This window comes from Citrus sinensis, chromosome 3 (genome assembly GCF_022201045.2).
Source record: "Citrus sinensis cultivar Valencia sweet orange chromosome 3, DVS_A1.0, whole genome shotgun sequence".
Classification (NCBI taxonomy): domain Eukaryota; kingdom Viridiplantae; phylum Streptophyta; class Magnoliopsida; order Sapindales; family Rutaceae; genus Citrus; species Citrus sinensis.
In genome coordinates, this window is record NC_068558.1 from 34,633,613 (window position 1) to 34,660,818 (window position 27,206).

The 27,206-nt window shown below is 34.7% G+C and overlaps 5 protein-coding genes across 19 annotated transcripts in view; 1 reads left to right on the forward strand and 4 right to left on the reverse strand.

Moving 5' to 3' along the window:
* LOC107174251 (disease resistance protein RPV1-like) overlaps positions 1-15,059 on the reverse strand; it is a 52,391-nt gene extending 37,332 nt beyond the window's left edge. Inside the window, exons 1-2 of one of the 4 annotated variants that reach the window (XM_052436691.1) lie at positions 14,434-15,059; positions 13,243-14,344 (exon numbers count right to left, since the gene is read on the reverse strand). In XM_052436691.1, the coding sequence (XP_052292651.1) occupies positions 13,243-14,344; positions 14,434-14,903 (1,572 nt within the window). In that variant the 5' untranslated portion in view covers positions 14,904-15,059. Of the gene's footprint in view, positions 1-2,980; positions 3,727-13,242; positions 14,345-14,433 lie in introns of those variants that run through there. The other 3 variants (XM_052436694.1, XM_052436693.1, XM_052436692.1) reach the window with 3 other exon arrangements.
* LOC102611555 (probable phosphoinositide phosphatase SAC9) overlaps positions 1-25,841 on the forward strand; it is a 42,741-nt gene extending 16,900 nt beyond the window's left edge. Inside the window, exons 12-13 of one of the 3 annotated variants that reach the window (XM_052436678.1) lie at positions 24,527-24,988; positions 25,062-25,841. In XM_052436678.1, the coding sequence (XP_052292638.1) occupies positions 24,527-24,988; positions 25,062-25,574 (975 nt within the window). In that variant the 3' untranslated portion in view covers positions 25,575-25,841. The remainder of the gene's footprint in view (positions 1-24,526; positions 24,989-25,061) is intronic. The other 2 variants (XM_052436679.1, XM_052436680.1) reach the window with 2 other exon arrangements.
* Positions 1-27,206, reverse strand: part of LOC127900998 (TMV resistance protein N-like) — a 69,616-nt gene that overhangs the window by 36,809 nt on the left and 5,601 nt on the right. For 2 of the 8 annotated variants that reach the window (XM_052436682.1, XM_052436687.1), the window contains exon 4: positions 11,306-11,886. The exons of 1 other annotated variant lie outside the window; for it this stretch is intronic. In XM_052436682.1, the coding sequence (XP_052292642.1) occupies positions 11,306-11,886 (581 nt within the window). Of the gene's footprint in view, positions 1-9,628; positions 10,518-11,305; positions 11,887-26,664; positions 26,951-27,206 lie in introns of those variants that run through there. 5 more of the 8 variants (XR_008052979.1, XR_008052978.1, XM_052436683.1 and 2 more) reach the window with 5 other exon arrangements.
* The window catches only part of LOC102624213 (TMV resistance protein N-like), an 87,847-nt gene that overhangs the window by 3,756 nt on the left and 56,885 nt on the right, over positions 1-27,206 (reverse strand). The window contains exon 5 of one of the 2 annotated variants that reach the window (XM_052436697.1): positions 8,611-9,872. The exons of the other annotated variant lie outside the window; for it this stretch is intronic. The gene's annotated coding sequence lies outside the window, so the exon portion shown is untranslated. Of the gene's footprint in view, positions 1-8,610; positions 9,873-27,206 lie in introns of those variants that run through there. 2 annotated transcript variants of the gene reach the window in all.
* LOC102619468 (hypothetical protein) lies at positions 17,620-18,779 on the reverse strand. Of its 2 annotated transcripts, XM_052436710.1 has the most exons (3): positions 18,373-18,779; positions 18,046-18,216; positions 17,620-17,865 (listed from the first exon to the last, which is right to left on the reverse strand). In XM_052436710.1, exons 1-3 carry the CDS (start codon positions 18,617-18,619, stop codon positions 17,825-17,827), a joined length of 459 nt encoding a protein of 152 aa, XP_052292670.1. In that variant the 5' UTR covers positions 18,620-18,779; the 3' UTR covers positions 17,620-17,824. The 2 variants fall into 2 exon arrangements, with proteins under 2 accessions (XP_052292670.1, XP_052292669.1); XM_052436709.1 differs by lacking the exon at positions 17,620-17,865 and having other exon boundaries at positions 17,933-18,216; positions 18,373-18,777.

The window sequence follows — 27,206 nt, forward strand, 5'->3', positions numbered from 1 at the left end:
ACAATCTCTCGGCCCATTTCTTGCAATATATCATGCATTTGCAACAATTTGTCGGCCCATTTCTCAGATATTGATATGAGTGACTTATCAATAAGGACATCCAGTCCATCAGACTCAGAATCATCAAGAATCCTTGCCAGAAAATCTTTATCCTCTCCCTCAAAGAAACACGCAATATCTAGAAATATACTCTTCACCCTGGGCGTTAATTCATTAAAACTAATCTTTAATATATCATAAATATTATGAATATCAGATTCACAAATCCGATTTAAGTCGTCCAATACGTTTCCCCAATGGCTTTTCCTCTTGAGGGAGGAACCCAACACTTTAAGAACTAATGGATTGCCATCAGCATACTTTACAACTCTCCGTGAGTCACGTTTGAAATCTTCAGGACAATGATTTTCTTTAAAAGCGAAGTTACAAAAATGCTCGAATGCCTCGTAAAATTCCAATCCATTAACCCTATATATTTTCTCCACTGGAAACGTCTCGAGGACATGTTTATTCCTAGTGGTTATGACAATTCTACTTCCTGGACCATACTGATCAAGCCCTCCAATCAAACCCTCTAATTGTCCATCTTTACTCACATCATCAAGCACAATCAACACCTTCATGCGTCGGACCCTCTCTTTAGTAAATTGTGGAATATTGGGACCATCTACTTCAAGTTTTTCTCTTAATATCCTTGAAAGAATTTGCTTTTGTAGATCTTCTAATCCATCCCCTCGTTCTATATTTCTCCTAACATCTGACATAAAGCAGCTACCTTCAAACTCTCTGGAGAATTGATTGAAAATAGCTGTGGCAAGGGTGGTTTTGCCTATACCACCCATGCCCCAAATTCCAACAATTTGGACAGTATCCCACAAATCCATGCACAGAAATGGTTTAATCTGCTCAATTCGTGAATTTAATCCAACAAGGCGATTGGATGAGTCCGTTGAGACTGTTATTTTTTCCATCTTCTTCAAAACATCTTCGACAATTTTGCTTACAAGTTGCGCATCATGCCTAATATGTGAAGAAAAGAAAAGCCGTAAAATAAACAGTAGCCGCAAAATGAACAGTAGCCGCAAGATGAACAGTAGCCGCAAGATGAACAGTAGTCACTGGTGGCTATAAATAGAGGAGTGCTCCTCCTTATTGTTTGTATCCAAAATCCAAGAGAAGCAATCCAATTGAAAGCATTCAATTGGTGAATGCAAGTGAAGCGTTGAGAGCTTCCAACATGGGAGAGAAATATTCTTAAGCATGTAGTTATATTGAAGGAACATTTGGCTCCTCAATATGGGTATTACGGGTTTGCTTTGTTAAGGGGTATTTCTCAGGATTATGTATTTGGGGCTTGGGTGAGAGAAAATTATTTCTGAGAGTGGTTGTAATAATTTTCCACATAGTGAATATTTTTCTCTGGTTGTCTTGTGACAACGGCCGTGGTTTTTCTCCGGATTTGGAGTTTTCCACGTAAATCTTGTGTTGTGTGATTGGTATATTCTCCATTTAATTTTTTATTAATTTGTTGCTTGATAAAATTGCTTGGAGAGATCTTGGGAGGAAACTCAATTTCCTAACAGTGGTATCAGAGCCATTGATTGAAGTTTTGGTGTCGGGGTACTATTCACGTATACGGTACTGTTCACGTGAAGTAGTGGGAGCCAATCCAAATAATCTGTGGTGAAGAGAATAGGAAACAAATATGTTAGCAGCTGGTGTTTTTCAAACTTGGTTGAAGTTTGATGTTGTTGAAAAATTAATGGGAGAATGATTTTATTGGCTTGTGGAGAATTCAAGTCAAAGGTGTATCCAATCTGGTATGCACAAAGATTTGAAGGTGTGGACAATTTTGGCACCTCAAGAAAATTGTCAAGAAGGTGGAGTGGGCTCGGCAAATTACTCCAAAATCAGTAAAGGAGACACTGATATTCTCGCAGATGGTGAGTTTCCTTTTGATAGGAGACTGGGTTAGTTCTTTTGGCATGTAGATCTCCAAGTTGCCATGAAAGAGAACATGTTATGATCAGCGGGGTCCACAAGTTTGCACGCGGGCATTGGCTTGGTATAAATGCAAGGTGTGTGGTGGAAAAGTTATGTCATGGCTGAAGAATTCTCAGGGAAACCAAGCATGAGAATTGCACCATAATTTTCAGCGAATATGTTCGACATGTGCCGGGAAAAAAAAAAAAATCTTAGAATTGGTAATTAATTCTAAGTGGCATACTCTTTATGGTGGAGTATGATAATTCTCTATGTTGAGAATTATGACTAAAGGTGAACACAACAAGGGTGGTGTGGAGATTGATTGATTATCAATCAAATCTCCAAGTGGGAGAATGAAGAAAAGAAAAGCCGTAAAATAAACAGTAGCCGCAAAATGAACAGTAGCCGCAAGATGAACAGTAGCCGCAAGATGAACAGTAGTCACTGGTGGCTATAAATAGAGGAGTGCTCCTCCTTATTGTTTGTATCCAAAATCCAAGAGAAGCAATCCAATTGAAAGCATTCAATTGGTGAATGCAAGTGAAGCGTTGAGAGCTTCCAACATGGGAGAGAAATATTCTTAAGCATGTAGTTATATTGAAGGAACATTTGGCTCCTCAATATGGGTATTACGGGTTTGCTTTGTTAAGGGGTATTTCTCAGGATTATGTATTTGGGGCTTGGGTGAGAGAAAATTATTTCTGAGAGTGGTTGTAATAATTTTCCACATAGTGAATATTTTTCTCTGGTTGTCTTGTGACAACGGCCGTGGTTTTTCTCCGGATTTGGAGTTTTCCACGTAAATCTTGTGTTGTGTGATTGGTATATTCTCCATTTAATTTTTTATTAATTTGTTGCTTGATAAAATTGCTTGGAGAGATCTTGGGAGGAAACTCAATTTCCTAACAATATGAAGGTGCAAAGATGCAAAAACATTGAGTCAAATCGGGCCAACACAGAAACAGAGATAAGATGAATTAGGAAAGAGAGTTACCTGAATTTCGTGGATTCGTGGCCAGCTAGATGGGATGTTTCTTTCAGTGCGTCCCTCCACTTCCGAACCATTTCTGGCTTCTCTTTGAACTGTTGTTCGAGCTTATCAAAACCGTGCCCAAAAATTCCAGCTTGATGCCGAACATCGGACGGACTTACGCTATAGAAAACTGGAATAACGATTTGGCCGTTTGTGTGCTTGCATTCAAGAATCTTGACAAGTTCATTCAGGCACCATTTTGAAGAAGCGTAGTCCTTTGAGAAAATGACGACCGAAATTTTCGAACCTTCGATTGCGTTCAAAAGAGCAGGTGAAATCTCATCTCCTCGCCTAAGCTCTTCATCATCAATAAACGTTTTGATTTTCGTTCTTTCATTCAAATTATAATAGAGATGGCATGTAAAGCTCACGCGAGTGTCCTCTCCTCTGAAACTGAGGAATACATCATAATTGCAACAAGAAGAAGAGGAAGCCATGAAGGAAATTTTAGAAATTTGGTGACAGAAACAGAGAATTAATCTTGAGAGTTGAGAGGGGATATGTAAGAATGAAAATGCGTAAATAGTAAATGATTGAATTAATCTGGCGAGTAAATAGTAAATAATTGAATGGCCGGAGCTTTCTTAGTTTCCTGGAAATTTCCTGGAGCTTTCGTATACATGATTTGTCAAGTCAAGAAACATAATCATGATAATGGGGCAGACCAGGAAGGAAAGAAAATTTGATCCAACCAAGGAAGGAAAAGCAAAGAAAGAAAATTTGAAAGTAGATTCAGATAATTATAAAAAGCTAAAGGAAATTGGAATTTTGTACAATTTCTCTATTACAGTTTGGATTAAGATTTGAGCAAGCGGCCAAAACTACATTGCGTCAGGGCTTTGGTGCCACACTCGTTTGTCTGTTAGTAAGGTCAGCATTGGATTTGATCTGACGGCTGCAGAAGAGACACAAACATAAAGAGGAGTAACCTGAGGAAAAGGTAATAAGTCGGTTACCTGCAGAAAATAAGTGCATCATAAAATAACACATGTAATGAACACAATGGAAGCGTATATGCAAGTAATGGTTGGAAACAACTTGCTGGAAGCGTGCAAGTATTGGTTGGGCACAGACCGACATTAAATTTCGCAAATAGTGTCTGAAACATTTGCAAATACTTAATTCAAAGCGTCAATAAATGCTAGAAAAAATACATATATTTTTATTTTTTATTAAGAATACATTTTAAAAAAAATAATTATTAATGGTACATATTTGTAACAATTATACCAAAAACAATTATCCATATATTTAAAAAAAATGTTAACAATACATATTTTTTAGAAGTATACATATTATATCATAAAAAAATTGAGTTGGAGCTTCGACAAATAGATCTTAAAAAACTAAGGTTGAATTTTGGAGGAGCAGATTCGGTCGTGGAGTAACATTTGTTTATTATTATTAATTTATTTTGGTAGTCCTAGTGAAACAGCGTTGTTTCACATAGATGATGTCGCGGTTTGATAGACGGGATGACATGTGATTTTTTATCAAATATATCGGGCCACATGGCATTTTTGACTAGGTGAATGGAGTGACATGTTAATTTTTTTTTTTAATCAAATGTTCTTCTATCTTAGAAGACTAGATTAGCCTTATGATGTCAAGACTTGGAAACGACAGCTAACTGACTAGTGGATAGCAGACACATGTTGTCAACTTAGGGTATACAAGGATACATGTTAAAAGTATTGTAGTATATGTGATACAAGTGTCATGGAAGGCTATATGAGTGATAATTACTCATTAAACTATAAGTTGCAATAATTTAACACAACAAGTGCCAATTAAAATGTAATAATTTAAAAAAAAATTAGGTATTCTCTGTTTGTCTCCCTCTCAATCAATGTGTCCTACTTTGAATGTTAATATTTATTATCAAACATTAAAAAATTCTAAAATATTAAAAAAAAAAAAACAGAGTCTTCTAGGCACATAAATTAGAGTAGTTTCGTGAACAAAGAACTTGAGAAAGATAATGGTGGCACTCTCTTAGAAGGAATCTATGGGGTTAATGTTTTCTTCCCTATGTCTATTTTATGTGTCTTAGTTTCAAAAACAAGATGTACACAATTAGGGGTTCGTTAATGCAGTTAAAACGGTGGAAAAAGGCTTATAGAAATAAATATAATTGTAATGCAGTGTTTGGTATGAATAAGTAAACTAAAAATAAGACAATTGGGTATACGAATTTATAATGCGATAATAATATTTTTTCCCTAAGACGACCCGTAGGGTAAGATTATAGACTAAATTATTGTGTTATGTTAATGATACGATATAAAAGTGTTGTTTTAGAAGCTGTAAAAGTTAGTTAACGTGAAATTTGTTTTTAAAGGTAATTGTCTTGTAACCCCTTGTTTTTAAGGGTAAGATTATAGACGCAATTTGTTTGTTTTGAAAAAAAGTCCCTTATGTTGAGCTGGACTTTTTTTCGTCTTCACAAGTCCCTTTTGCCGAGCTGGAATTTTTCTGACGGAGTCTCCGTTTGTTCCCATAATAGCGGCGAGAATCTGGCCGAGCCTCGATGATAGCTCGTTGCTACGACACGTGACTGTGTCCATTGAGTCTCTATTCGAAATCCAAATGTCGACGACAACGGCCGCCTCCACTAACGGTTCTCAAATCACGCCGTGCGTTGATGACGTGGCGGTGGCAATTAACAACAATAACTTCAACTCGAAGGAGAGATTCAACGACCGTGATTTTTTGCTGAAGCGGTCGTATTCGTTTGGATTCGAGCGGAGTCTTGCATCGGAGAGGATGGTGATGGAGGCGGTAATGGCGTTGCTGTGGAAGTACAAGAGGGGCAGTTAATAGAGCAAACAGTCGTCTCCGTTTGGCTAATTGACGAAGTCTAGAGTCTTCTGGAGCAAAGGATTATATACTTATCCTCTTTGTTTTCCTTTTACTGATACTGTAGCTTTAGCCGATTACCCATTTTCCAAGTGTAAAACCTGAGCCGTTGTTACCTTTCTTTACTATCTAAATGGTCATTCGCAAAAGGACAAATGACTGGGGTATCAAACCCCTTACGGACCCCAAGCAAGCATTCACCTAAATCTTACCTCCGCTGTAAATTCTTAAGTTTTGAAAATTATGAGACCTTTATATTGGGAGATATTATAATCAAATGAAAAGTTAAAATTTTAATATTGTTAATATTGACAAAGCCATTTCATTTCTCTTTTACATGTTATTAATTTTGGTAACACGGGGTGGCAACATATGCATAATCAAGTAAAGCAAAAGGGTTTCAAATTATGGTGGTAAAACGTGAAGAAGGATGCCAACTGAATAATTCCTTCCATAAAACGAAAAATAATCACAGAAAAAGGAATCTCTTATAAAATGTTTGCGTATTTTTTATAAGGTTTGAAACTTTAGGTGGTCGGTAAATGATTTCTTAATTGAATAATATATAAAAAAGCTAATTATTTATAATTTTAAATAATCTGAATTTGTATGTTAGAAATTTCATCTCTTTTATTTTTGAGAATTTTTCATAAAGAATAGAGAACATAATGTTAACATTTAAAGTAACACATCTCAATCGTCGAAATTATTTTTCTATTAAATCCAACGATAACGAATTAAAGTCAGAAAAGGATAAAATTAGTGGTGGCTTGCAATGATTGCAAGGTAGCTTTTGTAAAGACAGAAATGTGATGGATTCAAAAAGAAATTAAAGTGATAATGTACGTGGATCCTTAAAATAAAAAGCCAAATCGCTTGGTGGCCCAGTAAAATTACGATTTGAATTTTTTTTTTTTTTTTTACACAATGTGTCAAGCACATAAATGACGAAAGCCATTTCATTTCCCTTTCACACGTCATTAACTTTTGTAACACGGTGTGTTCATCGTCAAGGGAGGCAAAAGGGTTTCCATTACAGTGGGAAAACATGAACAAGAATGCATAATGAATAATTCCTTCGATAAAGCGAAAATTAAACATAAAATAATCTTAAAATTTAAACTCTAATATCCTTCGATAATGTATTGATTAAAAATAATCCTAAGAGTTCCCAATTGAAACTTCCATAAGTATTTTTATTGTTTTGGATAAACAAATTGCACTAGGATAAAAATTTGATAAATTCAGAGGATAATAGAAAATAGCTATGCTTCAATAGGCCAAAGATTAGAGAACAAACAAGAATTAGTTATTGATATACAAAAGAGAAACACTCCAAAATTTCAAGCAAAAATAGTTTCATATACCATTTCGATTTTGGAAGGGGTGAGGTTTTGAAATTCAATAGTTTCCTCTAAAATCAAAAGGCAGCAATTAAGTTAGAAAGAGCAAAGAAGACTTATTGGTACCTTATTGAAAGTGAACATTATGGAACTTTCAATGTCATTACCTCACTGTTCAATTTTTATTGAGATTTGTGCAAGTATTTACCTAAATTTTACCTCCGCCTGTAAATTCATAAGTTTTGAAAATTTTGAGACGTTATATTGGGAGATATTATAACCGAACTAAAACTTAAAATTTCAATATTATTATTCTTTGAAAAAAAATGAGATATCAGAGTAATATCACATAGAACAAGTGAACAGAGAAACGCGTGGGTCCCTAAAAGAAAAGGCAAGCACATAAAGAAAACGGAAAACAAACGCAGAGAAAAGAATTTCTTATATGCCTTGATATTGATTAATATTCAGCGATAGCTTAATGCTTACCATCAAGCAACTTTGAAAGCAGGAAGCTATATATGACAAGAAATCAAAGTAATGTGAAGGAACATGATGATGAAATTGCAGGCCAGCACAAAAACACCCATACCCCTGATTTGTTTAAATGTACACGAAGACCTTAAGGTTTGGTAAAAGAAAATTGAATTTATATTGTATTATAATACAATTTTTTTTAAACCATCAATGATAAAATCTTCTTACTTTTTTCCATCCTTTGGATCAATAAGTACAAATTTCTCATCTAAATCTTCATACTTTTTACAAATGACTTTTGTGCCATAGATTTTCTTTTTCTTTTTTTGGTTTTGCCGAAAAAACAAAACAAATTCATAAACAACATTGTATTTCACCAATTAACAGTGCAAGTGTCATTATAGTTTCCACATATTAGTTCTGTTTTTTTTAGTTTCATTTTCTTTCTGTTATGTAACTGATGTTTCATTGCTATAAAATTAATTGTCTGTTTCTCTTCACAACTGTTATTTTGAATGATTTTTTCTGAATTTTATAAAGAATTTGTATATGACAGGAAATGAAGCAGAGTGCGAGCAACTTGTATGGATTCCTAAAAGTCTGGTCAGAGTGTTCCTTTCAATGCATACATCTGGCGGCAAGGGACTATTCCAATATGGTGGGGTGCAGAATTAAAGCTTACTGCTGCTGAAGCAGAAATTTATGTTGCAGATCGGGATCCTTATAAAGGAAGTCTGAAGTATTATCAGAGGTTGAGTAATCGATATGATGCTCGAAACTTTGACTTAGCTGTTGGGGAAAATCAGAAGAAAAAGCCTTTTATTCCAATTGTATGCATTAACTTGCTTAGGAATGCGGAAGGGAAATCAGAATCTATTTTAGTTCAGCATTTTGAGGAATCTTTCAACTATGTCAGATCAACTGGAAAACTTCCTTATACTCGAATTATTTTAATAAATTATGACTGGCATGCCAGTACAAAATTAAAAGGTGAACAACTTACAATTGAAGGATTATGGAAGCATCTAAAAGCACCCACTCAGGCCATAGGCATTTCTGAAGGGGACTATTTGCCATCACGGCAACGACTTAATGATTGCCGAGGTGAAGTCATCTGCAATGATGACTTTGTGGGTGCCTTTTGCTTAAGATCCCATCAGAATGGAGTGATACGCTTTAACTGTGCAGACTCTCTTGATCGGACCAATGCTGCTAGTTATTTTGGTGCTCTGCAAGTATTTGTGGAGCAATGTAGGCGGCTTGGGGTCTCCCTTGACAGTGATTTTGCATATGGCTATCAGTCAGCTAATAACTATGGTGGATATACTGCTCCTTTCCACGAGGATGGGAGAAACGAGCTGATGCAGTGACAGGAAAAACATATTATATCGATCACAACACTAGGACCACAACATGGATTCATCCATGCCCAGACAAACCTTGGAAGAGATTTGATATGACATTTGAGGAGTTCAAGCAATCAACAATTTTATCACCAGTGTCTCAGCTAGCAGATCTTTTTCTGCTTTCTGGTGATATCCATGCAACCCTTTATACTGGTTCAAAAGCAATGCATAGCCAAATTCTTAATATATTCAATGAAGAACCAGGAAAGTTCAAACAATTTTCTGCAGCACAAAATATGAAAATTACTCTGCAGAGAAGATACAAAAATGCAGTTGTCGATAGCTCTCGTCAGAAACAGCTGGAGATGTTTCTTGGATTTAGGCTGTTCAGTTCATTTTTTGTGGTAGAAATGTCGTCATTTTAAATTTAGTGTATTTTCAAAAAGCTTATTTTCTCAGAATATATAAAAAAATAAAAAAAGAATTCTTACATGTTTCATCAGCATGATTAAAATCGAAGAAGAAAGCGAGACATAATGCCTCTGACATAATAAAATTACAAAAATTTCATGGAAAAAAAAAAGTTAAAACATGTAATCTTCAGAAGCATATAATAAAAGAGCACTTCCACAAATTACTACAATTTCGTGCAGTAGAGATTGAAGAGTTGAATTCTACTTATAGACACCGACCTCTTGTTTTGTCTAATGTTAAAATTACAACCTCTTGCTTTGACTTATTAGCAGGTTTCAAAAGTAATAAGGAATACATAGATAAAACATCATCTTAAACAAATCACAATCGAGAATTAGAGCATTTTCGACATACCTAAGGACCACGAATACGTGAAAACGGGTGACTCATTTGTTAAGAAGTGTTGATTTGATGGGCTCTGCAAATTCTCTTGGGACTCGGTTCCAATTCCTCTTCATCCGAAGTTCCACTCGCGCTTGGAAAATCATCCAATTTCCAAACATCGGTAGCAAAATTGAGAGTAAAAGTGTTGGCTTTGATCTCGCTGGGATTTGCATATACTGGACATACTCCGTAACGTTTTATCTTGCAATCCTTTTGGCTTCGGTAACACTTATTGAAGAACTTAAGTGAGACAGTTGTATGATGGTAACCATCGGGAAAGCCAACATTCAAGCAAGGTTTAAAACCAAGTATGATATGATCGGAATCAAGGGAGTATCTAGTGGGCAAATCGAAACCCAGATCAACATGTTTGGTTTCAGAGAGAGTCTTTATTTCTAAGTCGAATTGACGGTAGAAGTAAAAATCACACATACAACGAGAATAAACTTTCTTAAAATCAAGAACAGCACAAAAAGCAAACCCGATTAAGTTTCTGCAAAAAGAGTGCGGTGGCAGTTGAATATATATCGAAGATCCTGAACTTTGATTGCTGAACCAGTCAGGAATTTCGCCCCCAGGTAAAACAATTAGGGATCCCCTGAGTTCTGAAAGTTTCTGTGAAATGACATTTAAAAAAAGAAAATTGTAAAATGAAAACCATGATTTCAGATATAACAAAGAGGGACAGAGTAAACAAGGGAGGGAATTTGATACCTCGTTGTTTGCCTTTTCATAGCCCAGTCTCAGTGATGCAATTGCCATATGCCGAATTCTTAGTTGTGAATCTGCCAAAATCTTGTTTGCTTTTCCATTCAGTTTCAAGCAGTTAGTAAACCCAAAATAAATTGGTTGTGACTCCAGACATCCCGGTGCCCATTGACGAAGGTCAGGAGAGGGTTTCGATAGCTTTTCGAGTACGGATGCATCTAGTTCTTGTAGACATGACGGAATCTCTGGCAAAGATTGGAGCCGGTTGCAGTTCCTTGCATTTAGTGATTGTAGACACAATGAAAGTTCTGGTAATGACCGAAGCATGTTACAATCCTCCAAGTTAAGATATTTTAGACACAATGGAAGTTCTGGTATTGACCGAAGCATGTTACAACCCGTCAAGGCAAGAGATTCTAGACACAATGGAAGTGCTGGTAATGACTGAAGCATCTTACAATCCGTCAAGTCAAGAGATGTTAGGCACAATAGAAGTTCTGGTAATGACTGAAGCATCTTACAATTCTTCAAGTCAAGAGAACTCAACTGCGACAGTTGCTTGATACTTGCAGGTAAACTCTCAAAGTTATTTCCACTTAGATGCAAGCCTGTCAGTGAGGATAGACAGGCAATCTCTTGTGGAATTTCCATTACAGCACAGTCAATTATACTTAGAAGTCCCAAAGAAGATAAACCTAATAATAATGATCGAGGCAATGATACCAAACCTTTGCATCTAGAGAAGTCAAGAATTCTAAGTGCGTTTGAATCTGCAACAGAGGATGGTAGTTGACTAATAGCTGATCCAGCTGCTGAGATGTATTCCAAAGATTCTAAATTGCCAATGTTATCCGGCAACTTATCAAGTTTAGAGCAATCATCTACGAACAATACTTCAAGCCCCGGTAGATTTTCAAATGACGATGGCAGCTCTGTAATTGCCGTCCGGTCTAAGTAGATGCGTTTTAAATGTTCCATTTTCTCCAAGATTTCTGGGAAACGCTCAAGGTTCAAGCAGCCGAAAAGAAAAAGGTCAACCAAAGATCTCAATTTACAGAACCTAGTTGAAATCCTCTTCAGCCGTTTGCAATCCGCCAAATCCAACACTACAAGATCGGTTAGGCACTCTATTGATGATGGAACTTCTTCTATTGCAGACTGGTCTATGTATAACCGTGTAATTTTCCCAGAAATCTGTGGAAACTCTACGAGATTAACACAATAGGATAAATTAATAGTTACTGGACAAACAAAATGAAGATTGCTTGGAAAAGACCTAAGACTTTTGCAGCCCTTAAAAGACAAAGCACTGAGATACTTGAAATTCTGGATAGATGAGGGAACACAAGCCTTTTCTCCTTCCCAAGGTTGCTCAACTTTACTAAAACGCAAATTCAGTTCAACAAGGTTCTTTGGCTTGAAATTTGATGGCAGTGTCCTTAATGGATATGTGTCCCAATGAATATATCTCAATTTTTTAGGAAGATAATCTAGGCCATTTGGAAGCTGCACTTTAGAGTATGAAAGTTGCTCTTCAGTGCTCATACTTGGAAGCTTTTTAATCTCATAAAACTTAGGTACATAAAATTTGAGCAATCTCATACTAGACATATTTTTGAAGGCTCCGGGGTCTAAATTGATGCCTTTTATTTTGGACAAATCTAGAAATATGCCTTCAATTGCATCGGTCCCCTTATTAAAAAAAAAACAAAGAATGAGTAAGCCTAAAACAGAAAAGAAACATTCGTAAATTTTATTAACTAAGAGGTCCTTAAACAAAAAAAAATTTTGCAATCTTTGATTTTATTTTTTTTAATATATTAAATATCTATATGCGAGAAAAGAAAATTTTGGGGACCATTGCAAAATTAAACTAACCGAAAAAAAAATTCAAAATTTCTCTAATTTACAAACCTGTTATCTTAATATCTAGCAGTTGAGAAGACAGGGTTTATTTGATTGGTATAAGATTTCAATTTTTTTTTTAGTCCATAGAATCCAAAATGTTAGTTCAAAATTAGGCAAAAAAATGAAAGTCATTTTTTTTTAACTAGCTGTAATTGTATACAAGTCAAATTGAGATACGACCCTTTTCGAAAGGATTTAACCATCTTACAGCCTCCTTAAGGTATATTTAAGCTAAAAGGAGTTATTGGAGGCAGAACTAGGTGGGCCAATCAGTCCATTTTATTAGCAATTGTTTAAAAAAAATTATACTCTAAAACACACTTACTTTTTTTAAAAAAAATATAATTATATTGAAGTAGAACCAGGTGGGCCGATCCTCATGGCACTCACTTTGTTCTGACACTCATCACTAAATTTGAAGAAAAATAAAATTATACTCTTCACACTCTTATTCAACATTCCAAATTTGAAAAAATCTGGAGTTTTTTTTAAAAATTTAAAATTTGAAGACTTGTTCTCTTGACATCCTTAGTCTTTAATTTTATCTAATTATGGTTTTTATGATTTTGGTTGTTTTGTTCATAAAAATGCTTTTACTAAAGGATGTTCTGGTAATAATAAAATTTATAAAAAAAAGCATGGGTGTACTGGTATGGTTTGAAAAATATGAGTGCATAACTCTAAACAAATAAAAGATATATAAAAATAAATGGAGGATTCTTACCATATTATGCTTTAGTACGCGGCGGATTTCCTTGGGATCCCACAACCTGCTGCGTTTGCCTGGCTCTTTCTCAGATTCTTGGCGAACAATCTGTCGCCCCATTTCTTGCAATAAATCATGCATTTGCAAGCAATTACCTGATACTGATATGAGTGACTTATCAATAAGGACATTCACGTCATTCAGTCCATAAGACTGAGAATCATCAAGTATCCTTAACACAAAATCTTTATCCTCTCCCTCAAAGAAACAAGCAATATCTAGAAATACACTCTTGACATTGGGCGTTAATTCATTAAAACTAATCTTTAATATATCATAAATATTATGAATATCAGATTCACAAATCCGATTTAAGTCGTCCAATACGTTTCCCCAATGGCTTTTCCTCTTGAGGGAGGAACCCAACACTTTAAGAACTAATGGATTGCCATCAGCATACTTTACAACTCTCCGTGAGTCACGTTTGAAATCTTCAGGACAATGCTTTTCTTTAAAAGCGAAGTTACAAAAATGCTCGAAAGCCTCATCAAATTTCAATCCATTAACCCTATATATTTTCTCCACTGAAAACGTCTCGAGGACATGTTTATTCCTAGTGGTGATGACAATTCTACTTCCTGGACCATACTGATCAAGCCCTCCAATCAAACCCTCTAATTGTCCATCTTTACTCACATCATCAAGCACAATCAACACCTTCATGCGTCGGACCCTCTCTTTAGTAAATTGTGGAATATTGGGACCATCTACTTCAAGTTTTTCTCTTAATATCCTTGAAAGAATTTGCTTTTGTAGACCTTCTAATCCATCCCCTCGTTCTATATTTCTCCTAACATCTGACATAAAGCAGCTACCTTCAAACTCTCTGGAGAATTGATTGAAAATAGCTGTGGCAAGGGTGGTTTTGCCTATACCACCCATGCCCCAAATTCCAACAATTTGGACAGTATCCAACAAATCCATGCACATAAATTGTTTAATCTGCTCAATTCGTGAATTTAATCCAACAATTCCATTGGATGAGTCCGTTGGGACTGTTATATTTTCCAACTTCTTCAAAACATCTTCGACAATTTTGTTTACAAGTTGCGCATCATGCCTAATATGAAGGTGCAAAGATGCAAAAACATTGAGTCAAATCGGGCCAACGCAGAAACAGAGATAAGATGAATTAGGAAAGAGAGTTACCTGAATTTCATGGATTCGTGGCCAGCTAGATGGGATGTTTCTTTCAGTGCATCCCTCCACTTCTGGACCATTTCTGGCTTCTCTTTGAACTGTTGTTCGAGCTTATCAAAACCGTCCCCAAAAATTCCAGCTTGATGCCGAACATCGGATGGACTTACGCTATAGAAAACTGGAATAACGATTTGGCCGTTTGTGTGCTTGCATTCAACAATCTTGACAAGTTCGTTCAGGCACCATTTTGAAGAAGCATAGTCCTTTGAGAAAATGACCACCGAAATTTTTGAACCTTCGATTGCGTTCAAAAGAGCAGGCGAAATCTCATCTCCTCGCCTAAGCTCTTCATCATCAATAAACGTTTTGATTTTCGTTCTTTCATTCAAATTATAATAGAGATGGCATGTAAAGCTCACGCGAGTGTCCTCTCCTCTGAAACTGAGGAATACATCATAATTGCAAGAAGAAGCAGCCATGAAGGAAATTTTATGATAATGGGGCAGACCAGGAAGGAAAGAAAATTTTATCCAACCAATAAAGGAAGGAAAAGTAAAGAAAGAAAATTTGAAAGTAGATTCAGAGAATCATAAAAAGCTAAAGGAAATTGGAATTTTGTACAATTTCTCTATCAACGAACTTTCACTCTCATTACCTTACCGTTACAGTTTGGATTAATATTTGAGCAAGCATTCACCTAAATTTTACCTCCGCTTGTAAATTCTTAAGTTTTGAAAATTATGAGACCTTTATATTGGGAGATATTATAATCGAATCAAAACTTAAAATTTTAATATTGTTAATCTTTAATCTTTTAAAGAAAAATTGAACAACAGAGTAATTTCTAACATAGAAAAAGTTTGTCCACGGTAAGTTATAAGTCTAGTCAAGCACATGCATAGAACAAGAGAACCAAAAAAAAAAAAGTGATAATGTGTATGGGATTGGGTCCTTGAAAGGAAAAGCAAAATCGCTTGGTGGCCCAGCAAACTTAAGACTGAATACGTTTTTACACAATATGTCAAGCACATAAATGACAAAAGCCATTTCATTTCCCTTTCACATGTTATTAATTTTGGTAACACGGGGTGGCAACATATGCATAATCAAGTGAGGCAACAGGGTTTCAAATTATGGTGGCAAAACGTGAAGTAGGATGCCAACTGAATAATTCCTCCGATAAAACGAAAAATAATCACAGAAAAAGGAATCTCTTATAAGATGTTTGTGTATTTTTTATAAGGTTTGAAACTTTAGGCGGTCGGTAAATGATTTCTTAATTGAATAATATATAAAAAAAAGCTAATTATTTATAATTTTAAATAATCTGGATTTGTATGTTAGAAATTTCATCTCTTTTATTTTTGAGAATTTTTCATAAAGAATAGGGAATATAATGTTAACATTTAAAGTAACACATCTGAATCGTCGAAATTATTTTTCTATTAAATCCAACGATAACGAATTAAAGTCAAAAAAGGACAAAATTAGTGGTGGCTAGCAATAATTGCAAGGTAGCTGGACCCTTGAAAATGTGTGAAAGTAAATAATTGAATGCACAGAGCTCGCTTTCTTACTTTCGTTCCGGTTTCCTGGAAATTTCTTGGAGCTTTCATATACAGGATTTGCCATGTTAAGAAACAGGGTCATGATAATGGGGCAAACATTTGATTGAACCAATAAAGGCAGGGAAAGCAAAGTAAGGAAAATTTGAAATTATAAGAAGCGAAAGAAACATTACCTCCGCCTGTAAATTTATAACTTTTGAAAATCATGAGATCTTAGATTGCGAGATATTATAATCGAATTAAAATTTAGAATTTCAATATTATTATTATTTAAAAAAAAAATTGAGATAACAGAGTGATTGATAATATAAGGAGAACTTGTCCACGGTAGGCCAAAAGTCTAGGCAAGCACATGCATACACAGAAATGTGATGGATTCAGAAAGAAATTAAAGTAATAATGTACATGGGTCCTTAAAATAAAAAGCGAAATCGCTTTTGGTGGCCCATTAAGGCTCTGTTTGGTACAGCTTATTAAATAGAGCTTATAACAGTAGAGCTTATAGCAGTAGTGCTTATAGCAATAGAGCTTTTGAATAAAAAGTTATTGGGTGTTTGGTTGTCAATAAAAAAAGCACTTTTAAACCATTAAAATGTGTGATATTTTTTATATTATATATTTTTTGGAAAAGCTCTCTAACCTCTACTCCCAAAAGCTCAAATTTTGGGCTTTTGCTAGTAGAGGTAAATTAGCTTATTTAAGCTAAAAAAACTCTACTAAAAAAATAACCAAACACCATAAAAAATTTTAAAAAGTGCTTATGCGATTAAATAAGCACTTATGGCTCTTAAATAAGCCATACCAAACAGGCACTAAAATTAAGACTGAATACGTTTTACACGAAGTCAAGCTCATAAATGACAAAAGCCATTTCATTTCACTTTTACTCGTCATTGACTTTTGTAACACGGTGTATGCTATGCATCGTCAAGTGAGGCAAAAGGGTTTCGATTACGGAACTTTTAATCTCATTACCTCACTGTTACTATTTTTATTAAGATTTGCGTAAATATTTACCTAAATATTATTTCCGCAATTTATAAGTTTTGAAAATTATGAGATTTTCGCAATATTATTTCCACAATTTATAAGTTTTAAAAATTATATTTTCAATTTTTATTGAGATTTGTGCAAATATTTACCTAAATCTTACCTCCGTCTATAAATTTATAACTTTTGAAAATTATGAAGAATCAAACTACAGTGTAATTGTGATACCGTATCATAATTGTATCAGTCATTAGATCTACTTAAATGAGTGAGATCCACTTAAATAAGTAAAAATTTAATGATTAGATATAATTATGGCACGGTACCATAGTTGCACCATAATTTTATCCAATTATGAGACCTTATATTGGGAGATATTATAATCCAACTAAAACTTAAAGTTTCAATATATTATTATTCTTTAAAAAAAAATTGAGATATCATAGTAATATCACATAGAAAAACTTGCCCACGGTAAGCCAAAAGTCTAGTCAACCACATGCATAAAACGAAAAACGCGTAAATACTGTTCCGTTAATTCTGAAGTAAAATTTTTTGTCTCCTTTCAAAATATTTTACCTCTACTCCCAAATGCCCAGCCAAATACCCAATGAATAGCTCCGCCTCGAATATCAGATGAATATCTCCAATGAAAATCACGTTCCACTCTTTTTTCTTTTTTTTCTCACAAGAGCTGGTTTTCACAGAGAAAACGTTTACAATTTTTTTCACAAAAACCAAATTTCACAATTTTATAGTGATCAATTTGCTCAGCATAACAAAACCCATATAAACTTTTCACTATTTTACATATAGTATAATATAACTCTTCTCCTCAGTCCTCAGTTCCCTCTTATGAGAAAACTAAAATTCACGTCTCCTTCTGCGATAACAAATGGTTTCTCACGTTAAAACCCTAAAAAACAACAAGACTTGCCAATGCGTTCATATCCTCAAAAGTAAATGAGAACTTGCAATAATTATAGTGGCCTTAGTATGTAAAACTACTTAGAATCAAAATCTAAGTACATTCGATAAGCGGGTCGGTCAGCAGAGTAGTAACCTTGGATCAGGGTATCAACTTGGAAACCAAATTTCTTGTAAAGATTCACAGCGGGAGTTCTCAAAGGATCAACATGAAGCGTTATGCGGAGCACAGTTCTGGTTCTGCATTTCTTAATTGCTGCTTCTAGCAGTGCTTCTCCGCGGCCTTGTCCCCGATAATTCTCCTTCACTAATTAAGTTCACCCCAAAACCCATTAATTTCATGCCAATTAAAAAGAAAAAGAGAAAGAATAACTAACAAATATTTCTTTGAGGACTTTTATCAAACAGTTGGGATTACGGGCATGCAGTGGAAATTTCAACAATGGGGACAAAGATATGGGACCTGCAAGCTTGGTGATAGAAGCAGACAAGGAAGTAGGCCACGCGTACATGACGTAGCCAACGACTTGTCCATGAATCTGAATGTAAAGCAGGCCTGAGTTCTTCTTTTTCAGCTCTTCATCAAAAGATCTTGCCAGTGATTCGTGTTTGGGAAAAATCTTCTTCTCCATCTTCACAATCTCGTCCACTACGACAGTCCAGTTCGTTGAGTTTCTCTGCAGCTCCGTGACGGTTCCATTACTCCCCATGGCACGTGGCTTGTTGCAACTTATAGTTGATCCAGCACGTATAGAAAATTAGAAATGAAGCCTCCTAGCATTCTTTCTAACAGGCCAAAAAAGTCAATGGACATAGAGGCGCCATGTGTGGAAATGTTAAGATGATGATGAAGCCCCCAAGAGGCCAGCGTGGCGTGGCATTGCACCTCATCATTTTTTTAATGCTAATCTGTAGAGCGGCCCAAAATGCCGGCACAATATATAGCTGGCAAAGCCCACCCAAGCCCAACTATTTGGGCCAACATATCATAAATTAATACAAATATAAAATACACCGCACAGCGCAGACAAAGATGATTTGTGCAGAGATTTGTTTCCTTTATGGGTTTAATTATATTGGTACCGCTCTAAGGTAAACTATCCTTTCATAACTACATGATTAAAGTCATATTGAATTTTTCACTATTTATTACTCTGTGTGTGTGGTTGAGATTCGTGATCCACCATAGATCTGTTCCAACATAGCAGTAGCCTTCTTTTATTGCTCATCATCTTTAGCAAACACTCATTGGCTTTGGATGTTGCTACAATTTATTTTTCATAATTGCCAAGTATAGTCGATGTGCATAATGTTGGAAAATTTATTATAATATATCAAAATAAGTAATAATTGTTTAACTATATTAATGCTGGATTAATTTGACGAATTATGAGATGACAGTAGGCATTATATTTTAGAGGAAAAATTAAATATAACAACCTAAAAAGTAGGGATAATCTCTTAACCAAACTAAAGATGTAGGACATCTAAAAGTAAATTTAGCTAATGTGTAGTACAATTACAACATCTTAGAATATGTCAAAACTTGAAGTGTTGCTGTGTTGAAATAAGTTCCTATACTTCTGAAACTATGTAAAATAATTCTGGACATGTATGAGATGTACTGAAAACAAATTAAATAACCCACAATATATATGACACGACCACCAAAAGGGACACACTATTCTCACTATGTAGTTGTAACAAGAGCGAAATGTTTTAACCTATATCTACATGCACTACTAGAAAAAAAAAAAAAATGGCCTTTATGACAGGTATTATCTATCATCTATCATGTTGCATGACAATTGAGCCATGTTGCATGACAATTGAGCGACCGTCATTGATTTCGGTGTCAAGAAAATAAGATGATTGTTTACATACGTCATTTTATGTATGACATATTATCTGTCACTATTTTAGTCATAACTGTTTTGATGAAAAATTTCGCGTATGATTAATATTTGTCATAATCACTTTCATGCATGACTAATATATGTCATAAGATAATGACATATACAAATATATTTGGTGGGATTCCAAAATTTTAAATGAATTTTGTTGCAAATTTCAAAATTTAGTGGATATTCATATTTTTATTATTCCATTATTAATTTATTTCATTAATTATTATTTGTATTTAATTAAATTTTAATTTTGAATTTTATAAATATATTTTATGAATTATATTCAATTTAATTTTGCCAATTTTAATATATATATAACCATCAAAACTAAAAAAGAATGTGAATTTAAAATTAATATGAAAAAGCCAAAAGTAATTTCATAATTTGGTATAATTTATAAACAAAATATGTCTTCTTTAGATATACAATCCTTAACAATCATCATATATTTTATAAATGTGACGGAATTACATGGATAGGGAATTTTCATGTGTAATTCCAAGAGTTATGGTGGTTATGTTTTTCAATGGTGCTCTCTATATTGGAATTAGTTTAAAAACTAAAGATTTTGTTTAAATTTTTGCAGAAATTTGTTCCCGGTTACTCAAATTGGTAAATAGACTGTTGGACTTTGAAAAAAAAAATTAATGCATAAGGATAAAATTGTACTTTAAATCACTAATATGATATATATGGGAATATAGTTATCTTTTTATGTTTAAATTAACGTTTTCACTAATTTTTATGACGAAAGAATTAGGTGAAGAATCTAAAAGACATAAATTTGTATTTAAAAGGATTTAATTGATTTATTTTATAAACCTTTGGTCTTTGACTTTTTTTCTATAAAAAATAAGGACTCAATTAAAGATTACCCTATTTATTATTGACTGTTTAAAAAAACAAAAGAGATGTCTAGAGTTTATCACTTTGAATATAACGTGGGCCATATTGGTAGTTGCTATAATGGCATGTCGAATTTGGGATGACTATTACGTTGAGGACTTGAGGTGGGATTTCTTTCAGCTCAAAAAAAAAAAAAGTATGCCGCCAAAATTTTGCTTAAAAAGTTAAATGTACCTCTGTCGAAGGACCATCTCACCTCTCGCCATTAACTTCTACCGTCAAATCTGATATATTTAACTAGTTTTGACCTATGCAATGATTTTTTCTTATAATTTGTGTCATGTGTGGAAGCTCTTTTCTAAAAATAGAAGGGTAAATTTGTTTTGTTTTGTTTTTTTTTTTCAGTAGGAGATGGAAGTGGTTTTCTAAAAAGAAAGAGATGAACTTGTTCTTTTCTTAAAAGTTTCGGGGCTATAAGTGTCTTAACCTAAAGTTATAATTATAATTGCACTAATAATACAACAAATTTTTTAAAAATAAATATTTAAGAAATTAATAACTTTGGGTAAATAACAAACTTCTCCCGGCCCAACTTGCACCATATTAAATTAATAATTTCATTAAATGCATATGATAATATTTTTTTTTAAAATTCATTAAGGCCCAATGAAAATATAAATTAATAATTAATTGAATATAAAAATCAATAACTGCTAAAATATAAAATTTATAACATTAAATAATTTTGTTTTTCTTACAACTTCAATCATCTAAATTAAACTCTTTGCAAATATATGCATATAGAGTTGTTTGCTTTTTTTTTTTAATTCCTAAATTGAATTCAATCTCCTCTCTTAATTTTTCTTTTTATTGTAGAGCATGCGCCGCATTTAGTATTTATATAACATATTTTTTCATGTTTTAAAAAGTAGTTATTTGAGATTATTATTAAAAGGTTTGAGTTCCTCCCTATTGCTGAAAATTTACGAACCTTTTTATTGATGAAGTTGACGTATGGCCATTATTTTGTGTCTGAAAATATTGTCCATATGTTGCTAAAGCTACCACGTTTAAGGGTTTTATCTTTCCGTGGGTGTTGCATCTTCGAGATACCAAATTCAATTGGTGATTTGAAGCTTTTACAGCAGCTTGACCTATCGGAAACTAGAATTGAAACCTTGCCTGAATCTGTAAATAAACTTTTTCATTTACATACACTTCTCTTACGAAAGTGTTATCGCATGAAAAAGTTGTGCGCGGATATGGGAAATCTAACCAAGCTGCGTCATCTCAATAATTCAGATGTAGATTTTTTAGAGGAAATGCCTCTAGGAATTGGTAAGTTGACTTGTCTCCAAACACTACGTAATTTTGCTGTTGGGGAAAACACTGGCTCTCGACTAGGAGAGTTGAAGCCTTTGGACAGTCTTTCGGGTCAGCTTAAAATATCAAGATTGGAGAACTTAAGAGATGTTGGTGACGCTGAGGCTGAGTTAAGCAGCAAAGGGAATCTTAATGTGTTAGTTCTGGAATGGGGAAGCTATAGTGGCAATTCAAGGGAGCCGGACATTGAAACACGCGTGCTTGACCTGCTGATACCTCATAAAAATTTGGAAGAGCTCACTGTCAGAGTGTATGGTGGTACCACATTTCCAATTTGGTTACGTGATTCAATGTTCTCAACGTTGGTGCTCCTTAGATTTGAAAATTGCAACATGTGCACGTCCTTGCCATCAATCGGGCAGCTACCAGCTCTAAAACATCTTTTTATAAGTCAAATAGGTGGAGTGAAGAGTGTGGGCATAGAGTTCTACGGAAACAATTGCTCAGTGTTTTTTCCATCTCTGGAGACTCTTTCTTTTGAGGGTATGCAAGAATGGGAAGAATGGATTCCCTATGGATTTGGTCAAGAGGTTGAAGCTTTTCCTCGGCTCCGAGAGCTCTCTATTGTAAGATGTTCTAAGTTAGTCGGAAGATTGCCAAAATGTCTTCCTTTATTGGAGAGGCTTGTCATTCAAGAATGTGAACAATTGCTAGTGATAGTTCCAAGCATTTCAACTCTCTGCAAATTTGAAATTGGATGTAAAAAAGTGGTGTGGAGAAGAAGTGCTATGGTTCTCAGCCCACAGAATTCACAGGTTACAAATGATATGTCAAATCGAGTGTTCCTAAGAGGGATACTCCAGGAAGAGTTACCAAATTTAGAAGAAGTGTCAATTAAAAACAACGAAGAGCTAACATGCTTATGGCGCGCAGGACATGGATTACTGCAAGACATTGGTTCCCTTCACCAATTGAAGATTGCGAGTTGTCCCCAACTTGTTTCCTTGGTGGAGGAGGAAGAAAAAGGCCAACAACAGCAAGGGTTGCCATGCAGACTTCAGGTTCTGGAATTAAGGAGCTGCCCAAGACTGGTGAAGCTACCACAAGCATTTCTCAGCTTTAGTTCACTTCGGGACTTGAAGATCTCAGACTGTGATTCAATGGAAGCTTTACCGGATGCGCTGATGCACAAAGGTAAAGCACCGCTTGAAAAGTTAATCATTTCTGGTTGTCATACTCTGTAATACATCGCCAGGGCCCAGCTACCTCCTAGTCTTAAGAAGCTGAGGGTCTACTATTGCAACAGTCTTAGGACTTTTAGACATCAATAGTTGCGGTGGGTACACCTCTGTTCTTGAGCAGTTACAGATTATTCATTGTCCATCTCTGACATCCTTATGGTCAAAAAGCGAGCTACCCGCCACGCTTGAAAATATTTATGTTGATCGTTGCTCGAAGCTTGCTTTCTTGTCATTGAGAGGCAATCTATCGAAGGCTCTTAAGCACCTTTATATTGTTAGTTGCTCAAACCTGGAGTCAATAGCAGAAGGGTTGGACGACAACACATCTCTTGAAACTATGGAAATTTTTATTTGTCAAAATCTGAAAGTTTTACCCCATAACTTGCACAAGGCCCGCCATCTTCGACTATTGAGGATAAATGAATGTCCAAATCTTGTTTCCTTTCCAGAAGGAGGGCTGGCGCCTTTTAGTAAACTGACTACGCTTGAGATATTTAATTGTGAGAAACTGAAGGCCCTCCCCAACGGCCTCCGCAATCTCACATCTCTTCAATACTTATTAATACAAGATTGTAAACATAAAAAGACATTAAAAAAAAAAGTGTATAGAATTATTAGCTATGCTTAGATAAATTCCCGGTAATTACCTTTCTAGTATTACTTTTTTTCTTGTTGTTTCTTTGAGATATTTCAAGAAATATACAATATATGCAAACATATAACTTCTTGAAATTTGTAATTATAGGATTCTGTTGACTGGTTGGTTCTATACCTCTTTGTGGGAATGGGCGAAACATCTTGATACCTTTACCAAGATCAGTTAGTGCTGAGGTTTTGGCTATTACTGGAGCTGGCGTGTGACTGCATGATCAAGATGCGTCAAACCTTCCACTGTTCTATTGGTTTGCCTTTATCATTCGGATCCAAGTTTGATATTAACAGAGATCACATCAATAATATCCTATTTGGGTAGATGTAGGTGAGGATTTAAAATCAAATTTGAAATTGAGAGGAAAGAAAAGGAACCACAATAATTAAACAAAATAATTCTGATGAGTTTTAATCTCGAGGAACAATTTTCAAATGCAAATTTAACTGCTAGAGAAATTGTAGCTTTTTGTCATTAGTTAAAAGGAAAAAGAATAAGAACTATCCGGCCCTTTCCTTCATGAATGTGTTGAGGTTGCTGTATTATTTAGTCAGTATTTGTAATTTTCTTCCCTGCAGTGCTCTCTGCTTCCTGAATTTGCTACTGAGTCCATATTTTTCTTTGAGCTTTTGCTTCCTATTGCTGTTACAGGTGCAAATCTGGGCAAGCAATAAGATACACCGGGAGGAAAGGTCATCAATGCGAAAATGGGATGTCCGATCCCTCATCACATCTTCTTCAGATTTGTATGGTCCAGAAAAGTCTGCTAGTGTTGAAAAATTACCTAGGCATGTAAAATTTACTTTTAAGAATCGTGTTAGGTGCCGCATTATTTGGATCACATTACGTCTTCAGAGACCTGGTTCGGCTTCAGTTAATTTCGGGAAGGACCTCAGTCTTTTGTCTCTTGATGAAGATGAAAACCCCTTTGCACAAGTAGATAGACGTGCTTCATTTGGAGGAGCAGTTGAAAATGAACCATGTATTCATGCCAAAAGAATTCTTGTAGTCGGAAGCCCAGTAAAAAGGGAGGGGCTTACCACATCACAGAGCTCTGAGCAGCTAAGTATTAGAAACTGGTTGGATAGAGCTCCACAAATGAGTAGATTCAAGGTATTAGCTGCTTTCACTCTTTGTTCATTCATAATTCCAGCTTTCTGCTTCACTGATAATTTTTTCTCTTCAGGTTCCAATTGAGGCCGAGAGATTGATGGACTACGATCTCGTCTTGGAACAGTATCTACCTCCAGCGTCACCTTCGCTTGCCGGATTCCGTCTAGACGCTTTCAGTGCAATAGAACCTAGGGTTACCCATTCACCTTCCTCAGATTCAGATATCTGGGACAAATCAGTAACATTTTTAGAAGACAGGTACATCTCTCAAGCTGTGTTGTATTTACAAGTATCAGCACTCCAGGAACCACATAACATGGTAACTATTGCGGAATATCGACTGCCGGAGGCTAGAGCCGGAACGCCAATGTACTTTGATTTCCCACGACCGATACAGTCCCGACGAGTTTCATTCAAGCTTCTTGGAGATGTTACAGCATTTGCAGATGAACCTTCAGAACAAGATGATTCAGGATTGAGAGCTCCACTTGTGGCCACAGGTTTGTCTTTGTCAAACAGAATCAAGTTATATTATTATTGTGATCCTTATGAGCTCGGAAAATGGGCAAGCCTTTCTGGAGTTTAATCGTTATTTATATGTCAGAGAAAGAGTTTTGGGTTTGATTTTGATTTGTAATTTTTGTCAGTTTATTGAAATTTTTTGTTGTATAAAAGCAGAATGTAAAGGTATAAAAATTCATTGATGCTGCAATGTCTGTGCTTTTGAGAAAGAAAGAATTCAATGGCTTTTCTATGCCATTGGATTTTCCCACTGCTTGTAAACTTGGGCTGTCGAGTGCTCTGTGAACCTTAAGGGCTATAAAGTAATTTTTAAGACTGAAGGATTTATTAATCGAGTTCAAAAGATTGCAAGTTGGTGAGCGTTGGCATTTAAAAAACAATTGTTATTCTCTCAATAATCTCTCTCTTCTGCCGACACCCCAAGCTCAGAAACCCATTGTTCCGACGGACGTGTAACACTTCCAGAAATTAGCCTTTTCTTCTATATGAAGGTTGATCTCTCCTCGTGAAGTGAAGGTGGTCTTATGATATCTAATGTGTGAAATTTCTTTCTCATTTTACCATAAAGAAAAGTTCTGTAATGATCTATTGGCACCCCTACATTATTCTTACAAAACCCCACTTTAAATAAAATTACAATTAAAGACAATTGAAAATTAAACACTTATAGATTTTTTTTACAGCAAATTACTTAAATCATAATCAATCCTTTTAAAAAAAAATCTATCCGTTACTTCTTATCTAACTAAAATAAATTGTACATATTTAGAATAATCTATTATTTTCTTTTGATTTCTTATTAATTAAATATTTTTATACTTAAAATTGCTTTGAAATTATAATTTGAAATATGTGTTATTTCAGCCAATGATTAACACTAAAAAACTTATCACCCATATAACTTTTTAATTTGTGGGTAGGATAATAATAAAATCAAAAATAATTAAAAAAATAGTACAATAATGAGTTTTAACAATAAAACAAATCAAATGAAAATTGAAAATTTAGAAAAGTGTATCTAACAAAAGAGGCATTTTCAAAAATAAAATGAATATAACTAAAAAAATGTTTTATGAGGAGATCAGAGGGGTGCCAATAGTCCAACTCGTAATTAAGAATCTCCCATTACATTTTCAACCAAAAAAACACTTGCATAAGAAGAAGAATTTGTCTGTTTGATTTTATTTGTAGATCCAACATTTCTCATATCCTGAGCGCCTTTCCGTATCAAATTAAAATAGTAGTACCAAAATCGTAGTGCACATTCAATTAACCAACTAATAGTCTAAGAAGCAAAGAGAGGATTACAAGTTCACAACACCATTAATTCCCACACGAAAACATCAATGTACAGATTATAAACAATCCGAATTGGACACAAGAAAAACCCGTCAATGGATTGCTTTCCTTCCCAATGCTATATACTGTGCAAACTGCGCACTGGCCAAGAAAATGTTTTCAATTTAGTGTATTTTCAAAATGCTTATTTTCTCAGAATATAAAAAATAAAAAAATAAAAAAAGAATTCTTACATGTTTCATCAGCATGATTAAAATCACAGAAGAAAGCGAGACATAATGTCTCTGACATAATAAAATTACAAAAATTTCAAGAAAAAAAAGGTTAAAATATGTAATCTTCAGAAGCATATAATAAAAGAACACTTCCACAATTTTAATAATGAAAACAACAACAG